Source organism: Emydura macquarii, unplaced genomic scaffold (genome assembly GCF_026122565.2).
Source record: "Emydura macquarii macquarii isolate MOO-44397 ecotype Brisbane River unplaced genomic scaffold, CSIRO-AGI_Emac_v2 contig_2994, whole genome shotgun sequence".
NCBI lineage: Eukaryota > Metazoa > Chordata > Testudines > Chelidae > Emydura > Emydura macquarii.
Genome location: NW_027133131.1, coordinates 3,073,065 through 3,100,310, shown reverse-complemented (window position 1 = coordinate 3,100,310; position 27,246 = coordinate 3,073,065). Strand labels below are relative to the sequence as shown.

General features: G+C 64.6%; 1 protein-coding gene across 5 annotated transcripts; it reads right to left on the bottom strand.

Moving 5' to 3' along the window:
• Positions 1-1,334: 1,334 nt before the first annotated feature.
• On the bottom strand, positions 1,335-27,113 carry KIF5A (kinesin family member 5A). 5 transcript variants are annotated; one of them, XM_067529789.1, is made up of 31 exons: positions 26,794-27,113; positions 23,246-23,411; positions 17,914-18,001; positions 17,629-17,702; positions 17,315-17,419; positions 16,995-17,043; positions 16,804-16,859; positions 16,506-16,593; positions 16,118-16,242; positions 15,757-15,861; positions 14,823-14,971; positions 14,287-14,435; positions 13,900-14,075; positions 13,534-13,602; positions 13,199-13,405; positions 12,682-12,828; positions 12,285-12,473; positions 11,842-11,959; positions 11,681-11,748; positions 11,230-11,339; positions 11,016-11,117; positions 10,678-10,738; positions 10,503-10,574; positions 10,192-10,296; positions 8,747-8,767; positions 5,532-5,748; positions 4,925-5,066; positions 4,453-4,535; positions 4,007-4,034; positions 3,637-3,726; positions 1,335-2,935 (listed from the first exon to the last, which is right to left on the bottom strand). In XM_067529789.1, the coding sequence occupies exons 2-30, from the start codon at positions 23,378-23,380 to the stop codon at positions 3,648-3,650; spliced, it is 3,117 nt and encodes a 1,038-aa protein (XP_067385890.1). In that variant the 5' UTR covers positions 23,381-23,411; positions 26,794-27,113; the 3' UTR covers positions 1,335-2,935; positions 3,637-3,647. The 5 variants fall into 5 exon arrangements, with proteins under 5 accessions (XP_067385890.1, XP_067385892.1, XP_067385893.1 ...); XM_067529791.1 differs by having other exon boundaries at positions 11,687-11,748; XM_067529792.1 differs by lacking the exon at positions 8,747-8,767.
• Between the last annotated feature and the right edge of the window lie 133 nt (positions 27,114-27,246).

The following is a 27,246-nucleotide window of genomic DNA, read 5'->3' as shown; positions in this document are numbered from 1 at the left end:
CTGGGGAGGAAACGCTGGAGAAAGGCTGGACAAGAACTGCTGGCTGGAAACTGGAGCCAGACAAATTCACGTGAAAAATGACACAGAATGTTAACCGGGCGGGTGTTCAAGCAGTGGACCCAGTGTCCAAGGGCAGGGTGCAGTCTCCATCTCTTCACGTCCCCAACCCAGGCTGGAGGCCTGTCTCGATGCTGCTTTCATCACACAGGTTATGGGGCTCACAGCAGGGGTAGCTGGGTGAAGCTAGCTGGCTCGTGTTACACAGGAGGTCAGACGAGAGGATCGAATGGTCCCTAAACTCTGACTGTGAGACCCCACTCGCTCTGAGTAGGAGGGAAGGCAGTGATCTCAGGGGACACTTGCTACAAAACACGGGGTAAAAGTCATGACCTCTTTCAGGGGCAAGAGGTAATGGTCAGGGCCTCATTCACCGCTTGGGCCAGCAGCTCTGGGGCCCAGGAGCCACCAGGATGCGTGTGTCACAAGGGCACGAGCCCTACTAGGACCTGGGCTGAGAGTTCCCATGTAGCAGATGGCAGCTGACGCCGTCACATCCCCCAGCTGGGCCAAGAGGCTTCTAATTTCATTTCCACTCCCGGAAATCCCCCCACTGCTCACCGAAGTGTCATGCCCCAAAGATCATCCCTGCTCTCAGCTTCCCCTTCACCCCTCCGCTGCCCTCCCTGCTGCAAACTGGGTGTGGGGGGGATCCCCCCTGCGGCGGGATCCGAAATCAGCTTGGGAACGTTTCTGGCCATGGGCAGGTTGGGGCTGGGGGGGGCATCCCTCTCAGGGCAAGTGGCACAAAACTGGCAGGAGGGGTCGTGCTTGGAGCCAGGCTAATGTCTCCTCTAGGGCATTAACCAACGTCACTCGGCTGCTCCTGCCCTGGAAGGCTGAGGTTGGCTCTGGCTGCTGCATGTGGCCACTTGTGCCACTTTCCGGAGGTTGGTGCCCGAGGGGTTAAAGTTCCACATCCCCCCCCCCCCCACCACCACCACCAACCGCACGGTCAGGAGGAAGCTGGTATGCCCAGCATTAGGGTATCAGCATGATTTAAGCCCCGGGGTGTGTGTGTTATTTCCCTGTTCTTCAGTCCTCCAAAGTCCCTGACCCAGCTAGTTCCCACCTCCACTGACACGGGAGGATAACCGGCCCCCCAGGGCTAGCGAAGGCTATCCCTGGCCCCGCTCCACGGAGCAGCACCCAGCGTGGATCAGGCCACTCTGCTGGATGCTATGCAAACACGGGACAGGAGGACGCTGCCTGCCCACACCTGGTTCGTGCCCGCTGCCCCCCAGTCCCGACCCGCGCCAGACGCCAGGGCTCACCTCCTTTGTGATGTTCTCTTTATTGGTTGATTTTTTTTTTTAAATAAACACTTTTTACTCCAACATGCAACATTTGGTGTGATCTGAGCGGGGGGTGGGGGGTGGGCTGGGCCGGCCCGACTCTCAGGGGCAGGGAGAATGACCCCAACGTCGGGGTGAGGGTCCCCCCGGCCTGCTCTGCTCTGGGCACATGGGCTGTGGCACTGTGAGAAGAGGGGAGCAGGGGACGGGGTCTGCGCGCTTCCCTTTGGGATACACACACCCGCGAGCTAGAGGCAGGGGGCCGCCCGCCAGCCCGCCCAGCTACCCAGAGACACGGAAAAAAGACGCCACCGGGGGATTAGCAGCTTCTGGTTTGTCCAGAACAGTGCGGGGAAGGGTGCCTGGGCCCATAGGCCCAGCTGCTTCTGGAGCTCCGGTGCTCATTTGTATAAGGGGGTGCAAATCCCGCAGGCAGATTTCATAACCGTGGCAGTGTCCCCCCCCCAAGGGGAGCCCGTCTCTCTGCATCCCAGGTCTCTCCTGCTAAGGAGCGTGCAGGTTCCCGGAGCAGGGGAGGGCCCAGCCCAGACAGCACCAGGGCCTGGGACTCCTGGGAGCAGGATACGGAGTGCAGCCCACCTGCCATACCCCGAGTGCTGGCACGGGCACCTCTGCCTTGCCCAGGAGTGACCCGCTCTGGGCACGGGAGCTGAGTCTGCTGTCCCAATGGACAGCGGGGGGGCAGTGGTTGTGCCGGGGACGCGTGTTCTCCAGGGATTAGTCTGATGCTGGGCAAGGCAGGGGACCCCCCCCCACGAAGTTCCCAGAGCCTGGGGGGCGAGCAGCCGTCTCCCCCGCACAGCTGCGGGCGGAAGGGAACTGCTGGCCACGCGGTTGCCATGGCAGCGCCACATCCGGATGCCAGGCTGGGGTGAGGGCAGCTGGGTGAGCTTGGGGGGGGGCACAGCGAGGTGGGAGGGGCCAACCGTCGCTGGGGGACAGAAGGAAAAGCCGAGAGGCACCAATCTCCCCCAGCTGCGGGGCCCCTTCCAGCCCAGCGGGACGGCAGGCTGGGAAGCCTCCCGCGATGCTGGGGATCGGAGCCGCTCAACTCTTCAGAGGAGAACCCAGGCCGCCCTGCAGCTGGCTACGCATAGGGCGCCCCAGGCGGCGGGGACACCTCTTACTCAGCAGGTCAGGCCCGGCTGTGGTCCGTATAGAGGGCGAAGGGCAGCGCCTGGAAGCGCCATGGGGTCTGGGACTCCACGGCCCGGAGCAGGACAAGGGGGTGTGAGGAGAAATGGCTAATACCTCCCCCCTCCCGAGGGTGCAGAGGGGCCGGGGCGGGGTGGTCCTGGGCCTGGGCTCCATGCCAGACATTCCTCGTGGCGTCCGCTTAAGGCATTTTAAAACCGAGCCGGGTTGGGCTGGGCGGGACCGGACGGGAGAGAGACAACATCGACTACCTTGCACGGGACAGAGAGCAAGTGAGCACAGCAGCTGGGGAATTACACAGGAGACAGAGAGCAGGACAGTCGGACACAGAGACGGACGGGGGTTAGTAGAGAGGCCCCAGGAAGCCAGAGAGCGCCATGCTGAGGAGAGACCTCCCCTGTTAGAAACTACAAGAAAAGAGGGGGCGGGGTGAGATCTCTGGGCGCCAGGGGGTGCTGTCACCCCGTGGGGCCCGAGCGTGGGAATCCAGGGGGCAAAGCAGCCGGGCCGCCCTGGACTGCAGGGACCCGCCCTGGGGCAAGCCCTGCTCAATCACCCCGGAGGCCAGCGCAATGCCAGGGGGTCCCGCCCCACCAGCTAACGGGGTGATGGGGAAAGCCGGCTCGCCAGGGCAGCCCCGTGTGTCCAGACGGACCTGGGGGGCGGGAGGAGGGGCAGCCCCACAGCAGTTTCATGGGAGGACCCCCCCCCCCGGGGCGACACAGAAGGGGGGAGGGTTAGTGTGGGAGACAGGGGGTGCAGGTGCAATCCTGGGGGACTGGCGCAGCAGTGCCAGTGTGATAGCGGGGGGCAGAGGGACAGCGGCGCCCACACGATACTGAAAGGCTTTGGGGGGCGGCGACAGTGTGATGCTGCCAGGGGCTCCCCAGGGGGGATGCAGGCATGACAGTGGGGGGTACCCCCAGGAGGAGGCACATGGCAGGGAGTCCCCGATGGGGGAGGAGGGGCTGCAGGAACACTGGGCCCGTGGGACGGGAGGTGCAGAGGTCCTCAGGGCAGGGCAGGGCAGGGCAGGGCCCGCAGGGCAGGGGGTGCAGCGGCAGAGGGCCCACGGGGAAGCGGGGGCCCAGCAGTGGGGGGCACTCACCAGCTGCGCTATTAGCTGGCTGCCGTCTCTTGGTGGAGCGGGAACAGCTTAGCTTGTTCGTCAGCCTGGCAGCTGCAGGGCAGCTCGCTTCTGAGGGCAGAGGGAGAGTCAGCGCTGCCCGTGCCCCCGGCTGCAGCTTGTGCCCGGGGAGGCCCCTTCCCACCCCCCCACCCCAGTGCCAACCCCCTCCCGAGGCCAGCACGGCGGCTCCAGCCCCAGGGCAGGCGACCTGAAGGCAGCCAGCGTTGCGGGAGGGGGGGGGAGAGGCATGGATGATGCCCTCCCTGTGGGGTCCTCCCCGAGGGGCGCCCGGTTCCCCACCCTGCCATCACTTGGTACCCAGCCCCCCCGCAGGCGCCCCCAGCCTCACCTGTTATCATTGATGTCTGTAGCGTTCCCTGGAGCCCGACAGAGACATGGAAAGGAAAGCGCAGCGTCAGGGGCGGGGCGGTGGGGGCCCGGCCCCCCGTCGTCCTAGCAGCCAGCCCTGTAGAGGGGTCCCTGACGGGTAGGAGGGGTTGCTGGCCGGTCCCTGGCTCTTGGGGGATCTCGGGAGGGGGGAATCTCTGCAGGGCCGCAGGTTCCAGTCCCCGGCAGGGCCCCTGGCCACCCCGCCCCTGGGCAGCACCAGCAGACGGGCACTTCCATCCCTGTCCCTCCCCAGCCTCAGCTGCAGCCTCCTGCTGCCGGACTGGGGGGCGCAGGAGAAGCTGACTGATCCAGCAGGTTTACCCAGGATTGGTCTTCTCCCCCCAGCGCCCCCCACCACAAGCCGCCGGCACCCCGCCCCCCCTGCGCGGGCTGGGCCCCTCTCACCGTTATCCACGCTGAGCTTCTGGTAGGGGGCCAGGGAGCCGCCGGAGGAGCCTGTGCCGCTGCTGGACGAGGCACTGGCGAAACTGAGCAGGGGAGGGGGAAGCAGACAGACAGACAGAGCCATCAGAACCGCAGCACGGACAGCTGCTTACAGGAGACCACGGCCCAGGGACCGGCAGCCCTTGCCCCCAGGTGGCAGGGGTGGATGGTGGGGGCTCGCAGCCTGGATCCTCTCTTCCCAGCGTGGCAGCCAGAGCCTTCGCTGCCCACCGGGGGGCAAGGGCGATTGTGCCCCGCCCTGCAACTCAACGGCACACGACAAGGCAGCCGGTCGGGCTGAGACACCAAGGCCAGGCTGCCGGGCCCGTGGCGGCCGTGCCCCAGAGGGCAGGGTACAGGGGCAGCGGTGCGGGCACCCACGTGGCAGCCCACCCAAAGGGGTTCCCCAGCCCTCCCGGCCCCCGGCACTCACTAGGCGTCCGGGGCGGTGCCCTGCATGTAAGCCGCCTGGTAGTTCTGGAAGAGGTTGTTGGTGTAGCTGATGCACTCAGGGTTGCGGGAGCCGTAGGGGTTGGTGGGGGAGGCTGGGTAGTGTCCGGGCCGCACCGGCTTAGCTGAAAGGGAGAAACCGCCACTGAGTCACGGCCCTTGGGCATCTCCTGGCTGTACAGGCAGCGGGGCGGGCACAGCACCCGCCCGGGGCCGGGATGGGCATGTGGCCCACAGAGAATGGGGGGGCGAGGTTACGGCCTTGGCCCAGGCCATGCCGGCTCGAGAGTCCAGCGGTGCCAGCACTGAGAGTGATGGGGGGGGGGAGGTTCATTACATGTGCCCACCCCCCCACACCCTCCCCTACCCACGGGACCATTCGGGGTCAGCACGCTCCTTGCCGCTGGAGAAGGCTAATCCCCCAGCCGTCGCCAATCCCTGCCCGTCACCTGCGTGCAGGGAAAGGTCCGTGGCCCTGCCCACTCCCGTAGGAAAGAGGGCGTGGATCCCAGCCCCCTGCCCCTAGCTCCCGGGTGAGCCAGAGCCCCCGCGCTGCAGCCAGACCGTGGTCCCCCTGGCCGGGTGCTCACCGATCTGCGCCGAGTGGGTGCGCTTGGTAGAGTTCTTGTAGCGCACGGCCTCCTTGATGCGATCCACCTCCTGCTGGTAGCGCCGCTTGTCCTTCATGGCGCCCTCCTTGGCCTCCCTCAGTGCACCCTCCAGGGCCTTAACTCTCTCAGCCGTAGCCCGAAGGCGCTTCTCCAGCTTAGGAAGCTCACAGCGCAGATCTGCATTGTCACGAACCAGCTGGGGGCACCGGAGAGACAAGGGGGGCGTCGGCGGAGGGGAGAGGAACCCCTCGGAGCCCCTTAGGGCCCGCAGCCTGCTTCAGAGAAAGCAGCAAGCCCCCGTCCCGTGGGGGGCTAAGGGAGACCCTGCCTTGGGGGGAGTCTCCACCACCCCATCGCTTTGGGGTGGGGGAATTGTGGCCCCTCTCACTCCATGTCGGGGACCTATCCCAGATCCAAAGCCCCCTAAACTCTTAGCCTCAGTGCCCTCCTGTGGCAGGGAGTTCCACAGATTAATTCATCCTGTGCTACATCACTGGGAAGTGGAAACAGGGGTTCCCACACAGAGGGAAGCAGGCAGGGCACCTCCCCATTGGCTCTCTCTCCTGTGCCCGGTGGAGACTTGGCCAGGTTCATAAGAACATAAGAACAGCCATACTGGGACAGACCAATGGTCCATCTAGTCCAGTGTCCTGTCCTCCGACAGCGGCCAGGGCCAGGTGCTTCAGAGGGAATGAACAGAGCAGGGAATCATTGAATGATCCCTCCGGTCAACCATGCCCAGCCTCTGGCAAACAGCCACCCCTGCCCGTCCTGGCTAATGGCCGTTGATGGACCTGTCCGCCAGGAACTGATCCAGTTCTTTTTTTAACCCTGTTATAGTCTTGGCCTTTGCAACATCCTCTGGCAAGGAGTTCCACAGATTGACTGTGCGTTGTGTGAAGAAATACTTCCTTTTGTTCATTTTAAACCTGCTGCCTAGTCATTTCATTGGGTGGCCCCTAGTTTCTTGTGTTACGTGACAATAAATAACACTTCCTTATTTGCTGTCTCCGCACCAGCCATGGTTTTATAGACCTCGATCGTATCCCCCCTTCGCCATCTCTTTTCCAAGGTGAAAAGTCCCAATCTTATTAATCTCTCCTCACATGGAAGCTGTTCCACACCCCTCAGCATTTCAGTTGCCCTTTTCTGTGCCTTTGCCAATTCCAATATAATACAGCTTTTTTTGAGATGGGGCGACCGGATCTGCAGGCAGGATTCAAGATGTGGGCGTACCATGGATTTATAAAGAGACAATATGATATTTTCTGTCTGATTATCGATCCTTTTCCTAATGATGCCTAACATCCTGTTCACTTTTTTGGCTGCCGCTGCACATTTGAGTGGATGTTTTTCAGAGACCTGCCCACAATGGCTCCGAGATCTCTCTCGAGTGCTAACCGCTAATTTAGACCCCATCGGTTTGTGTGTCTAGTCGGGATGATGTTTTCCAATGGGCATTACTTTGCATTTATCAACATTGCATTTCGCCTGCAATTTTGTTGCCCAGCACCCAATTTTGTGAGATCCCTCTGTACCTCTTCACAGGCTGCCCCTTTCCTTGTCCTCCACTGCCCCCGCCCCTTCCCCAGTACATGGAGCCAGGCCTGGGGCACACGTTGGCTGAAAGGCTGGAGCGCAGTGGGGCAGTTGTGGGGCCCATTGGGAGGCAGACGGCAGGTACCTACCTTCTCCAGGCCAACCCCCGCACCCCCCCAGCTCTGCCAGACACAAGTCCACAGCCACAGGCAGGCAGTGCCACCAGGCGCGTGGCATGCAGGCAGCAGCCGTGGGGGGAGAGCAGAAGCCGAGCGCGTGGCAGAGGGCTGAGCGGAAGCGGGAGGCAAGCTGCGGCGGGATGGAGGGGGACGGGCACCATCTGGCGCAGCCGCCGAGGGCGAGGGGCAGGCAAGAAAATGTTTGAGATCACACAGCAGAGGGCCCGGCCCGCCTGAGGGGTGCCCATCGGGGGGGGGAGGGGGGCCACATCCTGTATGGCCCATCCCAGGCGCTACCCAAGACTCCTTTGGACCGGGGAGAAAGGAGCTCTCAGAGATGCTGCCAGGGGACAGTAGGTGCCAGACTCCTGACGGCCACCGACCCCGGCCCGGAGAGACTGTCCTGGTTGCGGCTGTGGGAGGGGACGTTTTCGGGAGGGAGGGGGTGCTGCCATGGTGTTGACCTGTTTCCGTGTGTGGCCCATGAAAATCTGGGAGATGCGTGGGAGGATCACAATTTACAAGCAGGAGATGAATGGTTTTATAGAAGTGTCACTAAGGAGGGGACTGTGGGGTCTGAGGCCTTTTCCCGCAGCCATGTTACGACTGTAGCAGCCATGAGCTAAGGAGCAGAGCGTCCCATCTCGGCCACATCAAAACAATGCCATTTCAGGCTGGCGAGAAGGCGCTCCTGTCCTAATAGGACCCACCCTCACCAGATAAAGAAACAGACCTTCAGCGGTTTAAAGAAAACTTTGTCCGATAGCATTCTGTCTGGCAAGGAATCACTCCTCAAGAATCGGGATTGTGAAATCTACACTTCTCCTGTTTTGCCTTTATGGTCCCTGCTTCTCTATTGTTTATCTGGATGGTGTCTGTCTGTCTGATTCTTTGAGGGTTTCTGTCTGTTGCAGAACTAAGATTTAAATCAGCAAAGGCGGCGGGGTAGGACTGGTTAAACAATTGTTTCACACTATGTTAGGGTCCGTCAAAGAATTCTTCCGTAATACTGCAGTCAAATGCTCAGTTACGGGTCAGCTAAGCAGGACGCAGGTTTTAACTCTATAAACTGGGGTCCACAAGGAAGTTCTTTGGAGCCTAACTACAGGACACGGCCCAAGATCAGAGCGGCCGGACCTCAACTCCCTGCCAACCATCACTGCAGAAGCTGGAGCCCCAGACAACCTGATCCTGCCTGAGCACCCGGAAAAATGTGGCTGCCTTAATGGGAGGGGGGAGCATTGTATGCTCAGCGAGTGGATTCTGCTCTGGTAATGGCTAATACATAGAGGTTAAGATATTACTGTGTATTTCACTGATGAAGATGGGGTGCCCTAGAGCGTGAAGGTCACAATAGCCCCCCCCCAGGCAGGGGCCGTGACCGAACTCTCAGTGAGCTCTGCAAACATTTCCGGCCTGGCCTGCCCGCCCGGTGAAGGAGCAGGCTGGGGGAGTGGTGGGGGGAGGATACGGTACCTTGGAGACCCAGAGATCCAGCTAGGGAAAGGCAGCGAAAGGGGACACAGAGCGGTGACTCAACACAGAGCGGCACCTGGGGGGGCAGCCCCCCCCCTCCGCCCCGTCAGCCTCCCACGGGCTCCCCCAGACTTGGCGGGCAGGAGACTGGGGAGGGCGCCATGGTGCACAGCCGGAGCTCAGGGCAGGGAAAGCAACCAGATTATGCCCCAGCCTGGGCGAGCGGGCGCTGCACCACCTCATCTCTGGTGCTGTGCTAACCCCTGGGGACCCAGCCTCTCGGGGACACAGGGCCCAAGAAGTGCCCTCTGCTGTGTGGCAGGAGCCTGGTGCCCTCTCCAGCATGATGGGGAGACCCCCAGCGCAGAGGTGTGGGGGGAGGAGATGCCGAGGAGCTGGAGAGATACTGAGAATGGATGGAGACCGGCACAGATCAGGGGTGGGGGGCAAAGGAGGGGCCAGGCAGGGCTGAGGGGGGCAGGGAAGGAGGGGTCTAGGCCAGGGCTGATGGGGAGTGAGGGAGCTAGGCAGGGCCAAGGGGGGAAGAGAGGGGGCGAGGCACCGACTGACAGGGGAGGGGGCTAGGCAGAGGCTGACGGGGCGTGGGGGGTAGGGGAGGGCTAGGCAGGGCTGGGGGTGGGAAGCACGGCCAAAGCCTACATTCGCTCTCCCCATTCTGGGAGCTGGGCATGTAGCATCCACGCCCGGGCCAGACCCCAGGATTCCCCCTCCCCCCGCGCACCCCAGGGCCAGCCAGCCGAGACTGCCCCCCAACGCAGTGTGCCATACAGCCCCCTCGCCACAGGGCAGGGACCAACTCCTGGGGGAAGAAGGCAGGGGGTGCTGCCTGATCCCCCACACTCCCTCCGCCGTTGGGAGCGGCTCCTCCAGCCCAGAGCAGGGGAGGTGTGTGGGGGGGGGGGGGGGGGCCGGGCGCAGACTCTGCGCCTGGCACAGAATGCAGAGCAGGTGTGATGAGTCTGGCGTTCTCAGCCCAGGCGCCGTGGTGATGGTCACTCTAAGGGTGGGGGGTGCCCCAGAGGAGGCTGCTGCAGAGGGGGTGCGGGAGGGGCAGACAGCACTAGCTGGGGTCAGACACAGCCAGGGGCTGGTGAGGTCCGGGCACTGCCTGAGTCCAAGGCGGGAAGCAATATGGGGGGGCAAGGGGGGCGGGGGGACGTCCTGTGACCCCAGTGCTGGGAGAGCCTCCTTCCCCTTCCAACCCACAACGGGCCCGCCCCGGTGCCAGGCTGCGGCGCAGCGTGTTCCCCAGGGGTAGGCTGCCGGGCGGTACAGCCCACATGGTGCCCCCAGGCACCCGCTCTCCAGCGAGTGCCCCCCCGCCCCAGCCGGTTCCAGCTGACCCCTCGCCACCCCTCCATGCTGGCTTCATTCCAGCCACCCCGCTCTGCTCCATCCCCCCCGGGGCGCCCGGCCCCCCCTACCTGTTTGTGAACCTTTGTAAGCTGCTCCAGGTTGTTCTCAAGAAAGGAAATCTTCTGCTTCTGGGAATGAGCCCCCCCACTGTCCTCGGGTTCCATCTCCGCGCTCTGGGGGGGCACAGCAAGAGGGGGCAGAGAGGTGAGCTCCAGTGGGGGGGCCGGTACCGGCTCAGCAGGGCACAGGGCTGGCGCCGGCCCAGGCAGGTTGCGGCAGGGCCGTGCTGGGGTAGGGGGGCCGGGGGGTGGGCCGGGCTGCGCTGGAGCCGGGGGGGCAGGGCCGGGAGCAGGGCGCGGCCAGGCTGGGCTCCACTCACTTTCTTGACTCGAGTCGTGACGTCTTGAACAAAAAGCTTGCGCAGGTTGTGAAGGGTCTGGAGTTCCCGGGCCTGGGGCAGAGACAGACAGACAGACGGACAGAGCTGACATCAGGACAGGTTCCCCGGCTCCCTGGCTCTCGTCCCCGCCCCGGGGAACGGCCCCGATACTTACCACGGTCTCCTCCAGCCCCTTGAGATCCTGCTTGGACTGCTCGTGGCGCTCGTACAGAAATCTGGGTGGGGAGAGGAGACGGGGGTCAGCGCCCGGGGGGCACGATTCCAGGCGGGAGCTGGGGGAAGGGGGGGGGGGAAGGGACGACCCTATGGGATGGAGCCACTGCGGGGAGGGCGGGGGCCACAGCTCCAGGACTAGGGGGGAGATCTTGGCTCCAGACCCGGGCGCACGGGAGGGGAAGGGTGCAGGGCAGGGGGGAGTGAGCCCCAGCCCTGGCATGGGGGGGGAGGGGGCTGAGCCCTGGGAGCTGGGGGGGGACGACCGGGGGGGCTCACGTCAGCTCCTGCAGTTTGATGGTTTTCTCTTGCTCCTCACTCTTGAGTTTCTCGTAGTCGGCTCGGAGCTGCTCCAGCTCCAGCTGCAGCTTCTGGTTCAGGCTGCGGCAGGACAGACAGACAGACAGAGGCCGTCATGACCGGGAGCTCGCCCCCTCCCCCCCGAATCCTGAGCCCTGCCACTGAAAAGCCCCCCCCCCCCGGGCTCACTCACTCCTGCAGCTCGTCGATGACCTTCTGCTTCTCGTTGATCTCGTCCCGCAGCCGCGCCAGCTGCTTGTGGTGAGTCTCCCGGTGTCCCTCCAGCTGCAGCTCCAGGGCCCGCTGCGCGACAAGCGCCGCTGTTACAGCCGGGCCTGCCGGGGGCCACTGGCCATCCCCCCCTGCCCCGGGGCTGCAGACTGCCCTGCCAAGCGTCCTGCCCCACGAATGGGCCCCAGATTCCTCCCCCACTGGGTTCCCCATTCCCCCCCCGGCTGACACCCCTTGTTCTCTGGTGAGTGGGGATGGATCCAGCCCCCCCATTGGAAGGGTAAAGGCAGGCGGGAGGAAGACAGCCCCCCCAGCACAGACACTGGTCCCATCCTCCCAGCAGAGGGCACAGAGAGGGCCCCCCCCGCCCCTCTCCCGCCAGAGAGCTCTGGCTGGGCCCCCACGCCCCCAACCTTGACCTCGTCGGCGTCTTGGATCAGGTCCTGCTCCTTGTCCTTCCAGGCCACCTCATGCACGGTCTCTGCGGGGCCAGGAGCAGAGGGTTAGGGGGAGCTCGGCCCTGCCCAGCACCCCACAGCCCCCCCCACTGCAGGGGCGGGCTCCCCACACGCACCTTGGGCCTGCAGCTTGGCCAGCTCCTCGCTCAGCGCGTCGTACGACTCCTCCAGGTGCCGCTTCTTCAGCTCCACGCTGTGCATGTACTCGGTCAGCGAGCGGATCTTGGCCTCGTGCTGCGGGGAGACGGGGGGGGGGGGAGCCCTGAGCTCGCTGGCAGCCCCACGGCTCCCTGCCCCATCACAAGCCGGCCCTGCCCAGGAGCCGGCCCCAGCCCCATGGCCCCATCCCACCCAGCCCCACGGCTCCCGCCTCATCCCACCCAGCCCCTGCTCACAGCCCCAGCAAGGCATCAGCCCACAATGGACCGGCCCATTGTCACCCCCACACTGCCACCCCCCCAGCAGAGCAGCCCGGGGGCTCCCCTTAGCCAGGGCCAGGCAGGGCTCTCACATGTGCCTCGATTTCCTCTTCCCATGAGCCTCTGCTCCCGCCCCTCACCTGGGAGATGAGCAGCTGGCAGGCGGCCAGCTCCCGGCCGGTCACGGCCATCTTGCGCTGGCACTCGACCTGCAGCGCCTCCAGCTGGCGGCAGCGCTTCACCACCCCCTTCACCTCCGCCTTGATCTTGCTGATGTAGAGCCGGGCGACCGTGAACTCCTCCTCGATGGCCCCGCTGATCTCCACCGGCTGCGGGGGGGGCAGGGAGCTGAGACCTGCCCTCTGCCCCCCCCCCGTCCGCCCCATCCCCCTTCTCCCCACCCCCAGCCGCCTCTTCCCCCGCCCCACTGATTTCCCCTGCCCAAGGGGGGCGGGGAGGTGAGAGCCGTCCTCTGCCCCCCCCCACCAGTTCCCCCCTCCCCTTCACTCCTGCCTCCCCACCCCACCCCCACCTCACCAGCTTGATCTCCCCGTGGCCCACGATGACGCTGAACTCGCTCAGGTCCTTCATGAGGCCGTTCAGCACCTCGGCCACGCGCTTGCGCTGGTGCACCCCGAACTCCTGCAGGCGCTGCAGCTCCGACTCCAGGGCCAGCAGGGTGGTCTGGGGGGGGGGGGCAGGCGGGAGGGGTTCAGAGCCTGGCGCAGGCGAGCGGCTGGGCCCAGAGAAACGGGGCTGGAGCCCCCCCCCAGCACACACCTGGGGATCTTGTCAGCCCCAGATCAATCCGCCCCGCTCTGCTCCTTGCACGGGAGGAGGGAGCTCACCCACGGCCCATTCAGCCCCAGCACACCCCCATTCCTGCTGCCCTCCGTGCCCGGGGAGGGGAGAGGCCAGGGCACACGGGGACCCCGGGCATCCTGCTCCTCGCCCAACTGCAGGCCACTTTCCGAGGGCATCTTCCCCAGGGCGGGCGCGGCTTGGGACTGCCCCTTTCCCGCCCCGTCCGGCTTCGCCCAGGTTCCCGGCTCACCACTTTCTGGGACAGCTCGTCCACCAGCAGCTGGTTCTGCTGGCCCTTCTCCTCCGCCTCCTGCGCCTTCTGGTCGTAGTTGAGGGCCAGCTCCTCCAGAGCCTGCAGCACCTCCCGCACCTCCTCCTTGGCCGCGTCGTTCTCCGCCTGCAGGTGGCTCAGCTCCCGCTGCACCTTTTCGTTGTCGCCCCGCGTGGACACCAGCAGCTGGGGGAGAGGGGCACGGGCAGGTCAGGCGGGGCCCAGCTGGGAGCCGGGCCTGGGGAAGAGGGGGCTGCCGGGTGCCGTGCCATGCTGGGGTCCAGCCCCTGCCCGGGGGGCTCTCGGCGTCTCACCTCCTCCTGCTCCAGCATCTGCTGTGAGAGCTTCTCCATCAGCTGGCTCTGCTGGTTGATCTCATCGTCCTGGGGGGAAGGAGACAGGAGGCGGGTCAGTGCCACCCGCCCCGTGGGGTGCTCCCTCCCCGGGCACCGCTGCGCGGCCCCCCGAGCTCAGGGGACAGGGAAGGGTCTGGAAACAGGAAGTGTCGAGGGGCGGAGAGGTCTGGGTCTTGGTAACCCGGCAGTGTGGGGCAGGGGCACACAGTACACTCAGGGGTCTGTGTGTGCCCCGGCATCTCCCTGCAAGGGGGGTCTGGAGGGCACAGGGGGGCAGTGGGTCTGGGGGGCTGGCCCGGGAAGGGGGGGGTTGCCCCGGCTGACCTTGTCGTCCAGCTGTTTGTACAGCTTGCGGATCTCCTCCTCGTACTTGTGCCGCTCCTCCGCCGAGATGCGGATGACGATGGACGAGGCGTTGTCGTTGACGGGCGTCTCCTCACAGGGGTCGGGCGCCGGCCGCTCCTCCTCGCTCAGCTGCTCCGTCTCCGGCACGTTCTCCCCTGGGGGGAAGGCGGGCAGGGTAACCCCCGGGAACCATCACACCCGAGACAGTCACAAACAGCCCTGGGGAGCAAACCCCCTCTCCACAGGACAGGGTGAGCTCCCCTCCCCCCGGACGCCTGGGTCCCCCGGCCCGCCTCACCATTCCTCCAGCAGCAGGGTTAATTCCTCCCCCCAACTCGGACGCCTGGGTCCCCCGGCCCGCCTCACCATTCCTCCAGCGGTTCAGCTCAGCTTCCAGCTTCCCGATCGTCTCCTTCAGGGTCTTGTTCTTCTCCTTCTCCTTCTCGTACTTCTTCTTCCACTGCTCGGCGGTCAGCTCCAGGTTCACCGACGCCGTGTTCTTGATGGTCTTGGCCCTGGGGGAGACAGTGCAGGGTGGGGGGGCCCTTTCACATGGGGCTCACAAACCAGCCCCACCCCCCAGCCCAGGCTCATCCCCAACCCTCCATCCTCCAGCGCTGCATCCCTGGGCCAGGGTTCCCCGGGGAGTCGATCCCCTGAACACCTACTGGTGTCCCCCTCTGGTTCTCCTCCCGCCCCCCAGCTCTGCCCCCTCCCTGGATCCGGGGCACCCCAGCATCGGGAGCCAAGCGACTCCAGTCCAGCGCAATGAGAGGGGAGACCCTAGCTGGGGAGGGGGGGCAGCGGGTGGCACCGTGGGGGGAGGGCGCCTGCGGGCCCAGGGAGCAGGTAGAACCCCTCCCCCGGGGGCAGCAGGGGGGCCGCGGCCGTCGCCCCGTTACCGTTGGCCAAACATGAGGGTGGATTTGGTCTCGGCGTCGTTGTAGCTGGAGGGCGAGCAGCAGATGAACATGGTCGTGCGGCAGTTCCCACCCAGCGAGTCCTGCAAGATCCGCGTCATCTTGCTGTCCCGGTACGGCACGTAACTCTTCTGCAAGGGGCGCAGGGGGGAGGTTAAGGGGGCCGGGGGGGGGGAGACGCTGGGACACAGTGGGAAGCATCTGTCATATTTTTCTGACCCCTGACGCGTGCCTCAGTTTCCCCTTTGTTGCATGGCTGCCCTGTGAGGTGGGGGGCCAAGGCCCGTCTGCTCTCGGGGCCGGCCAGGACACACAGGTCTGGATGGGGCCTGGCTGGCTGAGTCATTAGAAAAAAACACAGAACGGCGAGGCCAGATGCCGGCACCGGGCGCCCCAGGCCCAGCGGGAGACAGATCCCCCTGCAGGGAAGCCAAGCAAAGATCCCAGACAAAGGGCTGGCAAGGCGCCGGCTGAGGTGCGTCCGTCCCCGAGGCGTGGGCACCTCTGTGCCATGAGCCTGGCTCAGCTGGGCAGAGCCCGGGGGCGGGGGAGACAGGCAGGCTGCAGCCCCACAGGTTCTAGGGGGCCGGGCTGAGGGGTTCCAAAGCTGGGCGTGAGACGGATCCGGGAGAGACGCAGACTGCCTTGTCCCCAAAGACAGGGGCACTCGGGGCTGGTGAAAGCAGTGGGGGGCAGGCAGGGGCGCACTGGGGATGGGAGGGGCACCCTGCACCAGGGGAGGGAGCCGGGCAAAAAGTGGGGGGAGAGGACATGCCCTGGAGGGGCGAGTGGGGCTGGAGAGAGAGGGACACCCTGAACTCCAGCTGCTGGGGGACAGGGGCAGCACACCCCCTTGAGGGGAATGGGGGCGGGGAGCCTCCACCCCGGGGTGCAGCGGGGAGGGGGCATGGCTCACCGTCCCCTCCGCCAGGGCCGAGATGACGTTGCCCAGGGCTGAGAGCGACTTGTTGATGTTCTTCGCTTCGTCCAGCACGGCCCCTTCAGCCCCCGTCTTGCTGACCTGCCGGCAGAGCGGGCCTCGGTTAGGGGCGGGGGGCCCCCGGCCCTCCCAGAGGTGGGGGGTTTGCTCCCCCCCCAGGGGGCTGAGCCAGGAGCCCGGCGGGGGGCAGGTCCTTCTCCCACGGCGGGGACTCAGGCAGAGATCCCAAAGCAGGGCGGTGCCGCTGCAGGACCCGGGTGTGTGTGTGGGGGGGGGGGTAATCCCCGCCCCGCCTGCCCCCCGGATGCTCAGCCCCCAGCCCCCCCCGCCCTAGCACCTTCTCGCTGCCGGCCAGGTCCACCAGATAGAGCTTCCCACTGAGCTTCTGCTCCGTCTCCATGTTCTCCTGCTTGATGTTGATGAGGAAGATGCTGTGGCTGCGGGAGCTGTGTTCGTTCATGTCTGGGGGGGAGACGCAGGGGGTGGGAGACCCGCTGGGGCACAGGGAACCGCCCCCCCGGGCACAAAGGCCTGCCACTGCCCAGGCCCACTGGGCCTGCACCCTTCTCATCCACTCGCCCAGCCCCCAGGCTCCCCGGCCCTCGGGACAGGGGCCGATTGGTGACCCCGGGGGCTGGACGCCTCCCGGGCCAGGACCCGGGGCCAGGGCAGCTGCCGCCTCCCCCCCGCGGGCGGCCCCCGGGCTGCTGCCCCCAGCTGCTCACTGGTGACGGCCACGTGCCGGTTGGATTTGCCCTCATCGATCACGTCCAGGATCTCCTCCGGGCTGGAGACGAAGCGTTCGGTGCAGCCCTGCCGGCGGAGGGGGCGGGGTGTCAGCCTCACGCAAAGAGGGGGTCCTCGCCCCCCCCCACAGCTCCCAGGGGGTGCCCCACTCTACTTCCCACAGCCCCCCCCCCGCCCTCCATGCAGCAGGGGATTTCAATCCCAGCCCTCTAGCTGCTCCCTTGGGCTCCTGCCCCACTGTGGCCCCCCCCCCCCCCCCGCGACCTCCCCGCTCACCTTGACGTAGGGTACCCGATTCTTGTCTTCGTGCACCGACAGGTTGGTCTTGGTCACTGGGAAAAGAAAGGGTTGAGCTGGAATGGGAAGGGGCGGGGGGGGGGGGGACATCGGGGGCTGGGGAAGGGGCCCCCAGGGAGCAGCCCCCACTCACTCAGCCCCCCCCCACTCTCCTGGCGGGTGTCACTCACCATCCAGCAGGTCCCGGATTTTGTCCAGGTAAATTTCAAAGTAAGAAACCTGGGAGAGGAGAGAGATGGAGCCATGTGAGCGCAGGGCAGGAGGAGGGGGGGGGCGGAGGAGCGCAGGGGGCCCCCCCAAATCCCTAGGATCACCCCCTGCAGATCCCTCAGCCTCCCATGGCCCCCCAAATCTCCCCACCCTGTTACACCCCAGAGATCCCCCGTGCGGCTCCCCACCTCAATCTGGGGCCCTCCTAGAGATTGCAACCTCCCCAGAGCCCCCCTGGGGCCCCCTCCCACCCTGCGCGCCCCCCCAGCCCCCTGCTCACCTTGATGTGGAACTCCAGGTTCTCGTCCATGGCGTAGATGTGGTTGAAGATGTCACGGGCGATGCGCGGGATGATGCCCATCAGCTGGGGGTCGTGCAGCTTCCCCTGGGGGTGAGGGGGGTCAGCAATGGGGCCCAGTCTCCCTGGAAGGGGGCCCAGCTCCAGCCCCCAGCCCCTCCCTCCCCGCAGCTTTTAGGGGAGGCCAAGGAGCTCACTAAGCCCCCCCATTCTCCTCCCTCCCGCCCCCCCCATTCCCGTGGGAGGTCATCACCCTGTCCGCCCCCCGGCTCCCCCCGCAGCCCTGGCCAGCTCACCTCCATGGTGTGGGTCTTCCCCGAGGATGTCTGTCCGTAGGCGAAGATGGTGCCGTTGTACCCGGCCAGCACGTCTGCAAGAGACGGGGCGCGTAAGCGAGAGCCCCCCTGCCCCTCCCCTCTGTGCCCCCTCCCCCTGCATCCTCACTCCTCCTGCCCCCCTGCAGCCGAGCCCCTCCCCACTCTGCAGCCTGGACCTATCCCACCCCACGCCCCTACCAGCCTGGTCCCACTGCTAAACCCGTGTTGTGCTGCCCCCCCCCCCCCAACCCTCCCCCCGCTCACCCTTGACGATCTGCATGGCACAGGCATGGTACACCTGCTCCTGGGTGGTGTTGGGGGGAAAGACGCGGTCGAAGACGTAGGGCTTGCCCTGGGTGGGGGGAAGCAAATGGGGGGTGTCAATCCCCAGGCAGAGACCTCCACTCCCTGCCGGGCTGGTGGCGCCCAGCCCCACGGTACAGAGGGTTCACCCCATGGGGCCCCCAGCCAGGGGGATCCAGGATCAGGGCCAGGGCTCACCCCACATTAGCCCTGCAACACGGGGGGGGGGGGGGGTTCAGAGCCAGACTGGGACCCCCCAGAGCTCTGTCCCAGACTGGGAGCCCCCCCGGTGGGGGGTGGAAAGCCCCAGAACAGGGGAACACTGAGGCAGAGCCAGCCTGGCCTGTGGGGTACCCCCATCCCACAGCCCCCTGCTACCCCAGCCCTGCTCAACCCCCCCCAGCTCTCTCTGGGGCACTGCTGGCTCAGGGAGGGGAGGGGGGGCTGGGCTGGCTGGTGCCTGTGCCACCCAGTGCCAACGCACAGAGACAAAGCCCCCCATTGCCCCCCGCAGCCGCCTCCCCCACCACCTGTTTCCTGGCCTGAGGGGCGGGGCCTCTCACTGCACCATCCTGCCCCCCCCCCCCCGGTGCGTCTGAGCTGGGGGGGTCATTCCCCCACTCCACAGGGCGGGGAGCAGCTGGGTCAGGGTTCCCCGCTAGACTGGAACACGGGGGGAGGGGGTCACAGCCGAGAGCGACGGGATGTGCTACCCCCCCCCAATCCGGTAGAGCAGGGCGACCCCCCCAGCCCGGTGCTGGTGGGGGGGGGGGGGGAATAAAGAAGCTCCAGACCCAGCAGCAAAAACAGGGCATTGCACGGCTGCTCCACACCACCCAATGGGGGGGGGTTGCATCCGCCCCCCCCCCCAGCTGCCCCTCCCAGCACCAGCCCGTTACAGGGGGCCGAGCTGGCCCCCTCCCTGCAGGACCTCGGCAGCTTGTGGTTAACCCGGGGGGAGACGGGCAGGGGGCAACATTCAATTCAATAATTAGCCCCCCCAAGATAGCAGGGACCCCCCCCAGCAGGCACCGTGGGGGGAGGGGTCATGCCCTGCCCCCCCCATCTCCCAATATGACTCACAGGCCTCAAACGGGCCTATCCCGGCTAGGGACAGAGCAGGCCGGTGCCGGGAGCTGTCCAGGTGCTGCAGACGCCCTGGAGCGGCCCAGGCCCAGCTCTGGTAAGACAGGATGGCAGTTCCCCACGTGGCTCATGGGTGGGGGGCAGCTCGGACCCCCAGGAGAGGGTTGGGGGACCAAAGAACCAGGGGGATTGATCGACCCCTTGGAAGGGCCAGATCCCAGCCCCCCATCAATGGAGACACGGGCCATGCATGATAAAGGAGCCAGGCGTAGAGCTGCGGAGGAACCGTGCCAGCTGCCCCCCCAGCCCCCTGCTGTCCCGGCGCTGGGCTCCCCCACTCTGCCAGTGCCCCTCTGCCCCGCCCACATCCCCTCCCCCCCGCAGCCCGGCTCACTCCGGAGCAGAGATGCCGATGGAGCCAAGACGCGCGCCTGAATGAGGAACTTGGCCGAGATCCAGCAAACTCATCCCACTGGTGCCCTTGGGGCAGAGTTTCCAGCCAGCACTGCAGCACAGGCTGAGCCGAGCCGTACCCACCCACCCCGGCCCCACGTGGGTTGCAAGCAACTGAACCCTCCCCCCCACCCACCCGCCAGCCCGCCCGGGGAACCGGGACTAGAACCTGCGACTCTCAGCACCAACCCTCCCCCAACCCTGCCCAGCTCCAAAGCACTGGAGCGGCGACTCCCACATACATCCTCTAGGGGGCGCCCACACAGGCTCCCCCCCAGCCAGGACACTACGGGGGGCTGGTCCCCGAGGCAGTGACTGGAGGGAGAAGCAGCCTTCGCCCGGCCAATCTGGTGCCGACTCCCATCATGGGGCCTCAGTAAATAACGATTCTGCACAGCCGCCAAGAGCGTCTCAGGGGTCCCTGCACCTGCACTGGCTTGTTATGGTAGGGTCACCTGCAGGGGCCAGCTTTTTATGGTGAGGGCTGGGTTTGTTATTGTAGGGTCTCCCTGACGGGCGGGTTTGTCATTGTAGGGTCTCCTGCGAGGGCAGCTTTGATAGCGTGTGAGCCGGTGAGGATAAAGCCACCACAGACCACCAGGCTCAGACACTACGGTGTCGGGGGCTGTGTAACAGCTGGGGAAGGGCCCAACTCCCTTCGGCCGCTGAGCCAATCCCAGCCCCAAACCCCTCGCCTCGCTGCTCCCCCGGCCCACGATCTCCTCAACGCCTCCCTGTATCACTCTGCACCCCCCCCCCCAAACCCCTCCTCGCCTCCAACCCCCCTTTCCCGGCTCATGCCCCCAGCAAACCCTCCAGGGCTCTAAACCTGGTGGAAGCCTGCGACCGGGCAGTGGGGGGGGGGGGGTTGGCGGCTTCCGCTCGCTCCCCCCGCGGGATTCGGGACCAGCCACTGCTGGAGGGTCGCCGGCCAAACCCGTTAATCTGGGATCCTTGGCCTAATCCCGGCCCGGAGAGAGATTCCTCCTGGGCCTGGTCTTCCTCCGCTTAGCTCCCGGCCAGCGCGGCCCCTGGCCCCAGCCAAGGGGACTCCGGGGCTACGCGGCGCAGAGCTGGCCCCCCCCTCTGCCCCCCGCCATTCCCCAGCCTCAGACGCCAAACCCGGCTGGAAATGGGGGCAGGAGATGGCGGGGGGGGGGGGGGTGGTGACTGGCCTGTGTCTGCACAGAGCCGGCGCTGGGCACAATGGAGGGAGGGGCTCCCGGGATGACGGAGCAGCGAGGAAATGGCCTTTATGCCGGGAGGGGGAAGGTGAAGGCGTCACAGATGCCCCCCCCCGTCCCCCACCAGCCAGAAGGCAAAGGGGGGGGCTTCCCATGGGAGCAGCATGAATACAAGGCCAGGCAGTGACCACCCCCACCCCGGCTCAGCACACGCACCCCATTCACATCAGCGTGAGAGGGGACGAACTCTGCTCCGGAGTGGGGGGGGGGGATATAAATAATGCCCCGTTTGGGGCCCGTCACTGGGCCCAGTTCTCCTGCCGGCCCCCGGGCAGCGAGGGGGGCCCATCGCCGGCCCCCACGAGGGTCAATAAGGCCCCAGCCAGTGTGGGGATGGGCGGGAGGTGGGGGAGGAGAAGAGGCAGGCAAGAAAGCGAGGTCCTAACCCCCAGCTCTGCCACGGCCCTTGGCTTCCCCCTCCCCCTCTCGGTGACTCAGTTTCCCTTCCCACCTTTTGTCTCCTTAGACAGTGACATCCATCCTAATGACAGACCCTGCCGCCGCCGCCGCTGCCCAGGATAAGCCTGACTCTCGGCCAAACCAAGGGGCTGATTTTGACAACCCCACCCCGGGGACCAGCCCCCCCCCCCACCCTGCCCCGGCCCGGGAGGATGGATCCATCCCCTGGCCAGGCGACACCGCGCATCAGGGGCGCGGACACCTTGCAGTAAACAACCCGAAGCCTGAGGAGCCACTTGCACCATTTGGCCTTCCTGGCACTGCCCGCCCCTCCGAGCCCGGGCGCGGCCCCACAGCGGCACTGGGGCGCGCTGGCACGGCCACCGGGCCCCACGGCCAGGCCTGGCTACCAGGGACACCTTCACCTTTCACCCTGGCGAGGTGGGGGTGGGGAAGGGGAATCAGCCGCTTTGCAGGGTAGGGATGGACAGACAGACAGAGACGGGGGAAGGGACAGCGAGGGGGAAATGAGGCAGCTAGTGGGGCAAGCAGGGGGCCGCGGATGGAACCCAACAACTTCTCTGTTCTGTGGGTCACGCTCCGGTAGCCAAATCCCCAGCCCCGCTGGCCACACCCAGGCTGGGATGGAGACTCTGCAATACCGTCCCCCCCTCCGGGTCACCTGCCACCCCCACCCCGCTCTCGGGAGCCAATCTCCCGCTGGCAGACCTTGGGGGGCTGGGGAGGGGAGATGGGGGGGCCGGGGAGAGGAGGCTGGGGGGGGGCCCCCCACAACTACCCAGCCCCAGTTCTTTGTGCGCCGGGCGCGCTGCGTCACCCAGCCGGGCACCGGGTGCCCCCCCCCACGCCTTACACACAGACTCCCCCCCGGCCGGGCAGCTGCAGGGGGGGGTCGATGCCGCAGCGAGGGGGGGCGCAGCCCCGGCGGGGGGGGGGCACTCACCCCCATGATGACGCTGTCGTCCCCTTGGAAGAGGGGGACGAATTTGTCCCCCCGCAGGATCTCCGCCTGGTTCAGGGGCCGGAACCGGCACAGCACCTTGATGCTGCATTCGCTGCTGGGCTCGGCCATGCTGGGCTCGGCTGGCGCGGGGCTGGCACGGGTCTGGCACGCGGCGGGGCGGGGGGTGCACGGCGCGGGGGGGGGGGTGCCCGGGGCTGGCACGCGAGGTCCCTGGCTCGCTCTCTGCCTTGCAGCCCGGGCTGCGCTGGGGGACGCAGCTGCTGGTCCGGCCTCGCCGCGCCCGTGTGAGCCGAGCCGAGCCGAGCCGCGCCGGGTGGGTCCCGCTCCTGCGCCAGCCCCCGGCCCCCGCCGCGAGCACCGGGCCGGGCTTCGCCGCGGCTCCAGCCCTTAAGGTGGAGCGGCCCGGATCCCTTAAGGTGGAGCGGGCCGGCGGGCAGCCAGCGGGCAGGGGGAGGTGCCCCTGGACCTACGCCTCCCCCCCCCCCCGCCACATGCCTTGGCCCCAGGCTCCCTCCCGGCCCCCGAGCCGCGGGGTGCTGGACGCCAGGCTGGGAAAAGGCCCCCTGTGCTAAACAGCCGCTTTACCGGGGGGAGGGGGTGTCGGGCATCCATCAGCTGAGCCCTGGCACCCTGTTGGGGGGACCCAGCACCAGACCCATAGTGGAGATGGAGAAAATAGAGAGAGGGCGAGTGACTTACCTGCTAGCACCCAGTGAACCCAGGAGTCCTGGCTCCCAGCCCCTGCTCCGACCACTAGGCCCCACTCCCCTCCCAGAGCTGGGGACAGAACCCAGGATTCCTGACACTACCAGGACTCTAACCCCCAGACCACACCCTCCCTTGATCCCATGTTGTTGCAGAGCTGGCCCCGGGGCGGAGGGTGAGAGCCATGCTGGAATCAGCCCGCCCACACTAGCCCCTCACGACCTGGAGGCTGCTTAGTTGGGCAGAAGATGCACGTGTCAGACTGGGCTGGGGCAGCTGGGACACAAGGGAGCCACGCAGCCTTGCCGGCATCCCTGGGCACCCGCAGGCCACTGCCAGCCCTTCCTATCCACTCCTGGTCCTCGGGCAATGCAGTGAGTTGCCGCCCAGAGCGTATGATGATGGGGTGCACTGGAAATACCTGGCGCAAACTTGCTGGTGAAACTTCCTGGTGCAAGTGCTGGAGGAACCAACTCGGGGCCGTGCTCCTCTTGACCTGCTGCTCACAAACAGAAGAATTGGGAGGGGAAGTAGAAGTGGGTGGTAGCCTGGGCATCAGTGACCGTGAGATGGTCGAGTTCAGGATCCTGGCACAAGGAAAAAAAAAAAGGGGGCTGCAGGATATGGACCCTGGACTTCAGAAAAGCAGACTTTGACTCCCTCAGGGAGCTGATGGGCAGGATCCCCTGGGAGGCTAGGAATCCAGGAGAGCTGGCTGTATTTTAAAGAAACCTTATTGAGGGCGCAGGAACAAACCATCCCAATGTGCAGAAAGAATAACAAATATGGCAGGCGACCAGCTTGGCTTAACAGAGAAATCTTCGGGGAGCTTAAACACAAAAAGGAAGCTTACAAGAAGTGGAAGCTTGGACAGATGACTAGGGAGGAGTATAAAGATACTGCTCGAGCGTGCAGGAGTGAAATCAGGCAGGCCGAAGCACAACTGGAGTTGCAGCTAGCCAGGGACATAAAGGGGAACAAGAAGGGTTTCTACAGGTACGTTAGCAGCAAGATGAAGGTCAGGGAAAGTGAGGGCCCCTTACAGAATGGGGGAGGCCACCTAGTGACAGAGGATGTGGGAAAAGCTGAAGTACTCAATGCTTTTTTTTGCCTCCGTCTTCACAGACAAGGTCAGCTCCCAGAGTACTGCACTGGGCAGCACAGAATGGGGAGGAGGTGAGCAGCCCTCGAGGCTGAAAGAACAGGTGCAGGACTATTTAGAAAATCTGGACCCACACCAAGTCCCTGGTGCCAAAACCAACGCAACCGGGGGAGTTGGCTGATGTGGTTGCAGGGGAACTGGCCATTGTCTTTGAAAACTCGTGGTGGTCGGGGGAGGTCCCAGATGATTGGAAAAAGGCAAATCTAGTGCCCAGCTTCAAAAAGGGAAGGGCGAGGATCTGGGGAACTACAGCCCGGTCAGCCTCACTGCAGTCCCCAGAAAAATCATGGAGCAGAGTCCTCAAGGAATCCATTCTGAAGCACGTGGAGGAAGGAAGGTGATCAGGGACAGTCAGCGTGGATTCACCAAGGGCAAGTCATGCCTGACCAACCTGCTGCCTTCTATGAAGAGGTGACTGGCTCTGGGGATGTGGGGAAGCGGTGGACGTGCTATACCTTGACGTTAGCAAAGCTTTTGATACATTAAAGAAGTATGGCTTGGACGAATGGACTACAAGGTGGATAGAAGCTGGCTCAATCGTCAGGCTCAACGGGTAGTGATCAGCGGCTCGATGTCTAGCTGGCAGCCGGTCACAAGCGGAGTGCCCCACGGGTCAGTGCTGGGGCTGGTTTTATTCAACATCTTCATTAATGATCTGGAGGATGGGGTGGATTGCACGCACAGCGAGTTTGTGGATGACACTAAGCTGGGGGGAGTGGTAGATACACTGGAGGGCAGGGATAGGATACAGAGTGACCTAGACAAATTGGAGGATTGGGCCAAAAGAAATCTGCTGAGGTTCAACAAGGACAAGTGCCGAGTCCTGCACTTAGGTTGGGGACCGACTGGCGTGGCAGCAGTTCTGCAGAAAAGGACCTGGGGGTTACAGTGGACATGAGTCAGCAGTGTGCCCTTATTGCCAGGAAGGCTACTGGCACATAGGGCTGCATTAATAGGAGCATTGCCAGCAGCTCGAGGGAAGTGATTATTCCCCTCTGTTCGGTGGTTCAGGAGACCTGGGTTCAACTCCCTGCTTCATCACAGACTCCCTGAGCAAGTCACTTAGCCGTTCCGTGCCTCAGTTTCCCCATCTGTACAATGGGAATAATAGCCCTGCCCTCCCTCGCAGGGGTACGTGACTAAACACATTAAGCTCAGATACCATGGAAGAGGGGTAATGTACCTTTGCTATACAAGGCATATCTCTTCTTAGCAGGTGGCCTGTGAGCAGGATTCGTCACCGAATTTGGTCCTCTGGTTGGATCATTAGCTTCCCCGGCCCCGGCCAGGTACGGACGGGAAGTGCGACATGAACGCTGATCCATGCTCCCCCACGAAGCTTATGCTCCTCCCACAGGGGGCCAAGGAAACATGGAGGGGGCCCAAGAGATGATGGGTAAGAATAAAGGGACGGAAAGGGATTAAGAGAGGGAGCCTTTGCCTGGAAGACTTGTTAGACTGCAGAATAGTCCAGCAAGGGTGGGGTCCTGCACAGACACAGTCCCTGCCTTGCTGAGGTTATAATCCAACAAGGCAGACAAAGGGCAGGAGGGGAAACTGAGGCATAGAGAGGGGAAGTGACTTGCCCGAGGCCACCCAGCTCTGCAGCAGAAGAGCCAGGAATAGAAGCCAGGTGTCCTGAGCCTCAATCCATTGCTCTATCCACTAGGCATTGCTGCCTCCCATTCAACATTCCCCTGCGGCGCCAGAAGGCCCTAGGCGACCTCATAGCTCCTTGTCTCTGTAACGTCTCTGAGACGGTTAGCAAAGGGTCTCGCCCCACCCGGAGAGCTATACTGAAACCTGGCCTCCTCGCTGTTGTGTCCTCTTCCTGGAAGCCGAGAGGGGAGGCTACAGGAATCGGAGTCACACTGAAATCTGAGGAAGCAGCAGTGATGCTAGAATCTAGTCACTTCTCAGGGCAGACCCTGAGTCAGAGCTGTAAAATCTGCAAGGGAGAGGCACTTCCAGCCGAGCTGAGCTGCATGCTGCGTGTGCGTACAGACATGGCTTGGGGGTCACCCGGTAGATCTGATCCGGGTTTGAGTCTCAGCAGCTGTGACATGAGGGATGCATGCAGATGCTGAGTCAGTTTCATGGCTCTCTTTGTCGGTTTCACATGGGGGCAGGCAGTCAGGGGGTGCAGATGAGAATACATCTGCAAAAGGCAGGAAAACCAGGCTTTGCATTGCAAACTCTCAGGCAGCACACAGATGTGGGAGGACCCCTGGGGGAGCATGTGGGGGGCTGGTGATCTGAGCTCCCACTGCTAGCAGCTTCTGCATTTCACCTCAGTGTTTTGAAGCAAAATGCACCAAACCCCACTTCCACAACCTGCCTTGTTACCATAACACCGGCTCCCTCCGCCCCCAGCCCCAGCCCGGCCCTGCTGACTGGTGGAGAGACCTCCTCTGTTCTTTGTTTGCTTTCTACTACTGCGAGGCAGGCGCTCTGGTGCCATCGATGCAAGGGGCCCCTGGGGTGCAATTTAAGAACCTGCCGTGAAAGAGGCAGAGAAATTAGATTTGGGATCAGAAGGAACCAGTTGGAAAAGCTTTCTCTTCTGCTCCAAAAGCAGCAGATGAAATAACCCACACCTGCCTTGTGGAAGAGGAAAGGATGCAGAGCAAATGGGCGCCCAGATACCACAATGATAGGCACCTCAGAAGTAGGATAGATAAAGGAGGTGAGGGGGGCATGGGATAGATAGATTTGGGGTGGCTAGATTAGATAGATTTTCCCCCACACCAGATGGCTAGTCTCCCTCCTAATCCTCTCTGAAGGGCCCAGCTCAAAGGCAGACTCACCTCCATCCTGGCAGCTCTGCACAATGACCTTCTCCATAGGGGCCAGGCCGGGAGCTGCAGCGACAGGCTAGCGGGTCAGTTTGGTGTAACAGGGTTTTGGGTGTTTTTCCGGGGCAGGAAACAGAGGACGAGGCCCCTGCAGGCACCCCCACACCACAGCTGCTGTTGCAGGGGGATTCACCCCAGCAAAGCGCCAGTGGGCATGGTTGTGAGCCCCAGTTACACTGTGGTTCCCACTGAGTCTCCCCAGTCCCAATATCTCCCCCCCCCACTCAAATACACCCCACAGCCCTTCTCCAGCCAGCCCTGCGCAACCCCAATCGCAGATCCCTCCTGCCCACCCCACAATCCTTCCCCATCCCCCTGCCCCACACAGTCAAACCTTCCTTCCTAGCCCCACCTAACTGCCCCCAAACCTCCTCCCCAACCTGACACCCCGATCCCAGATACTGC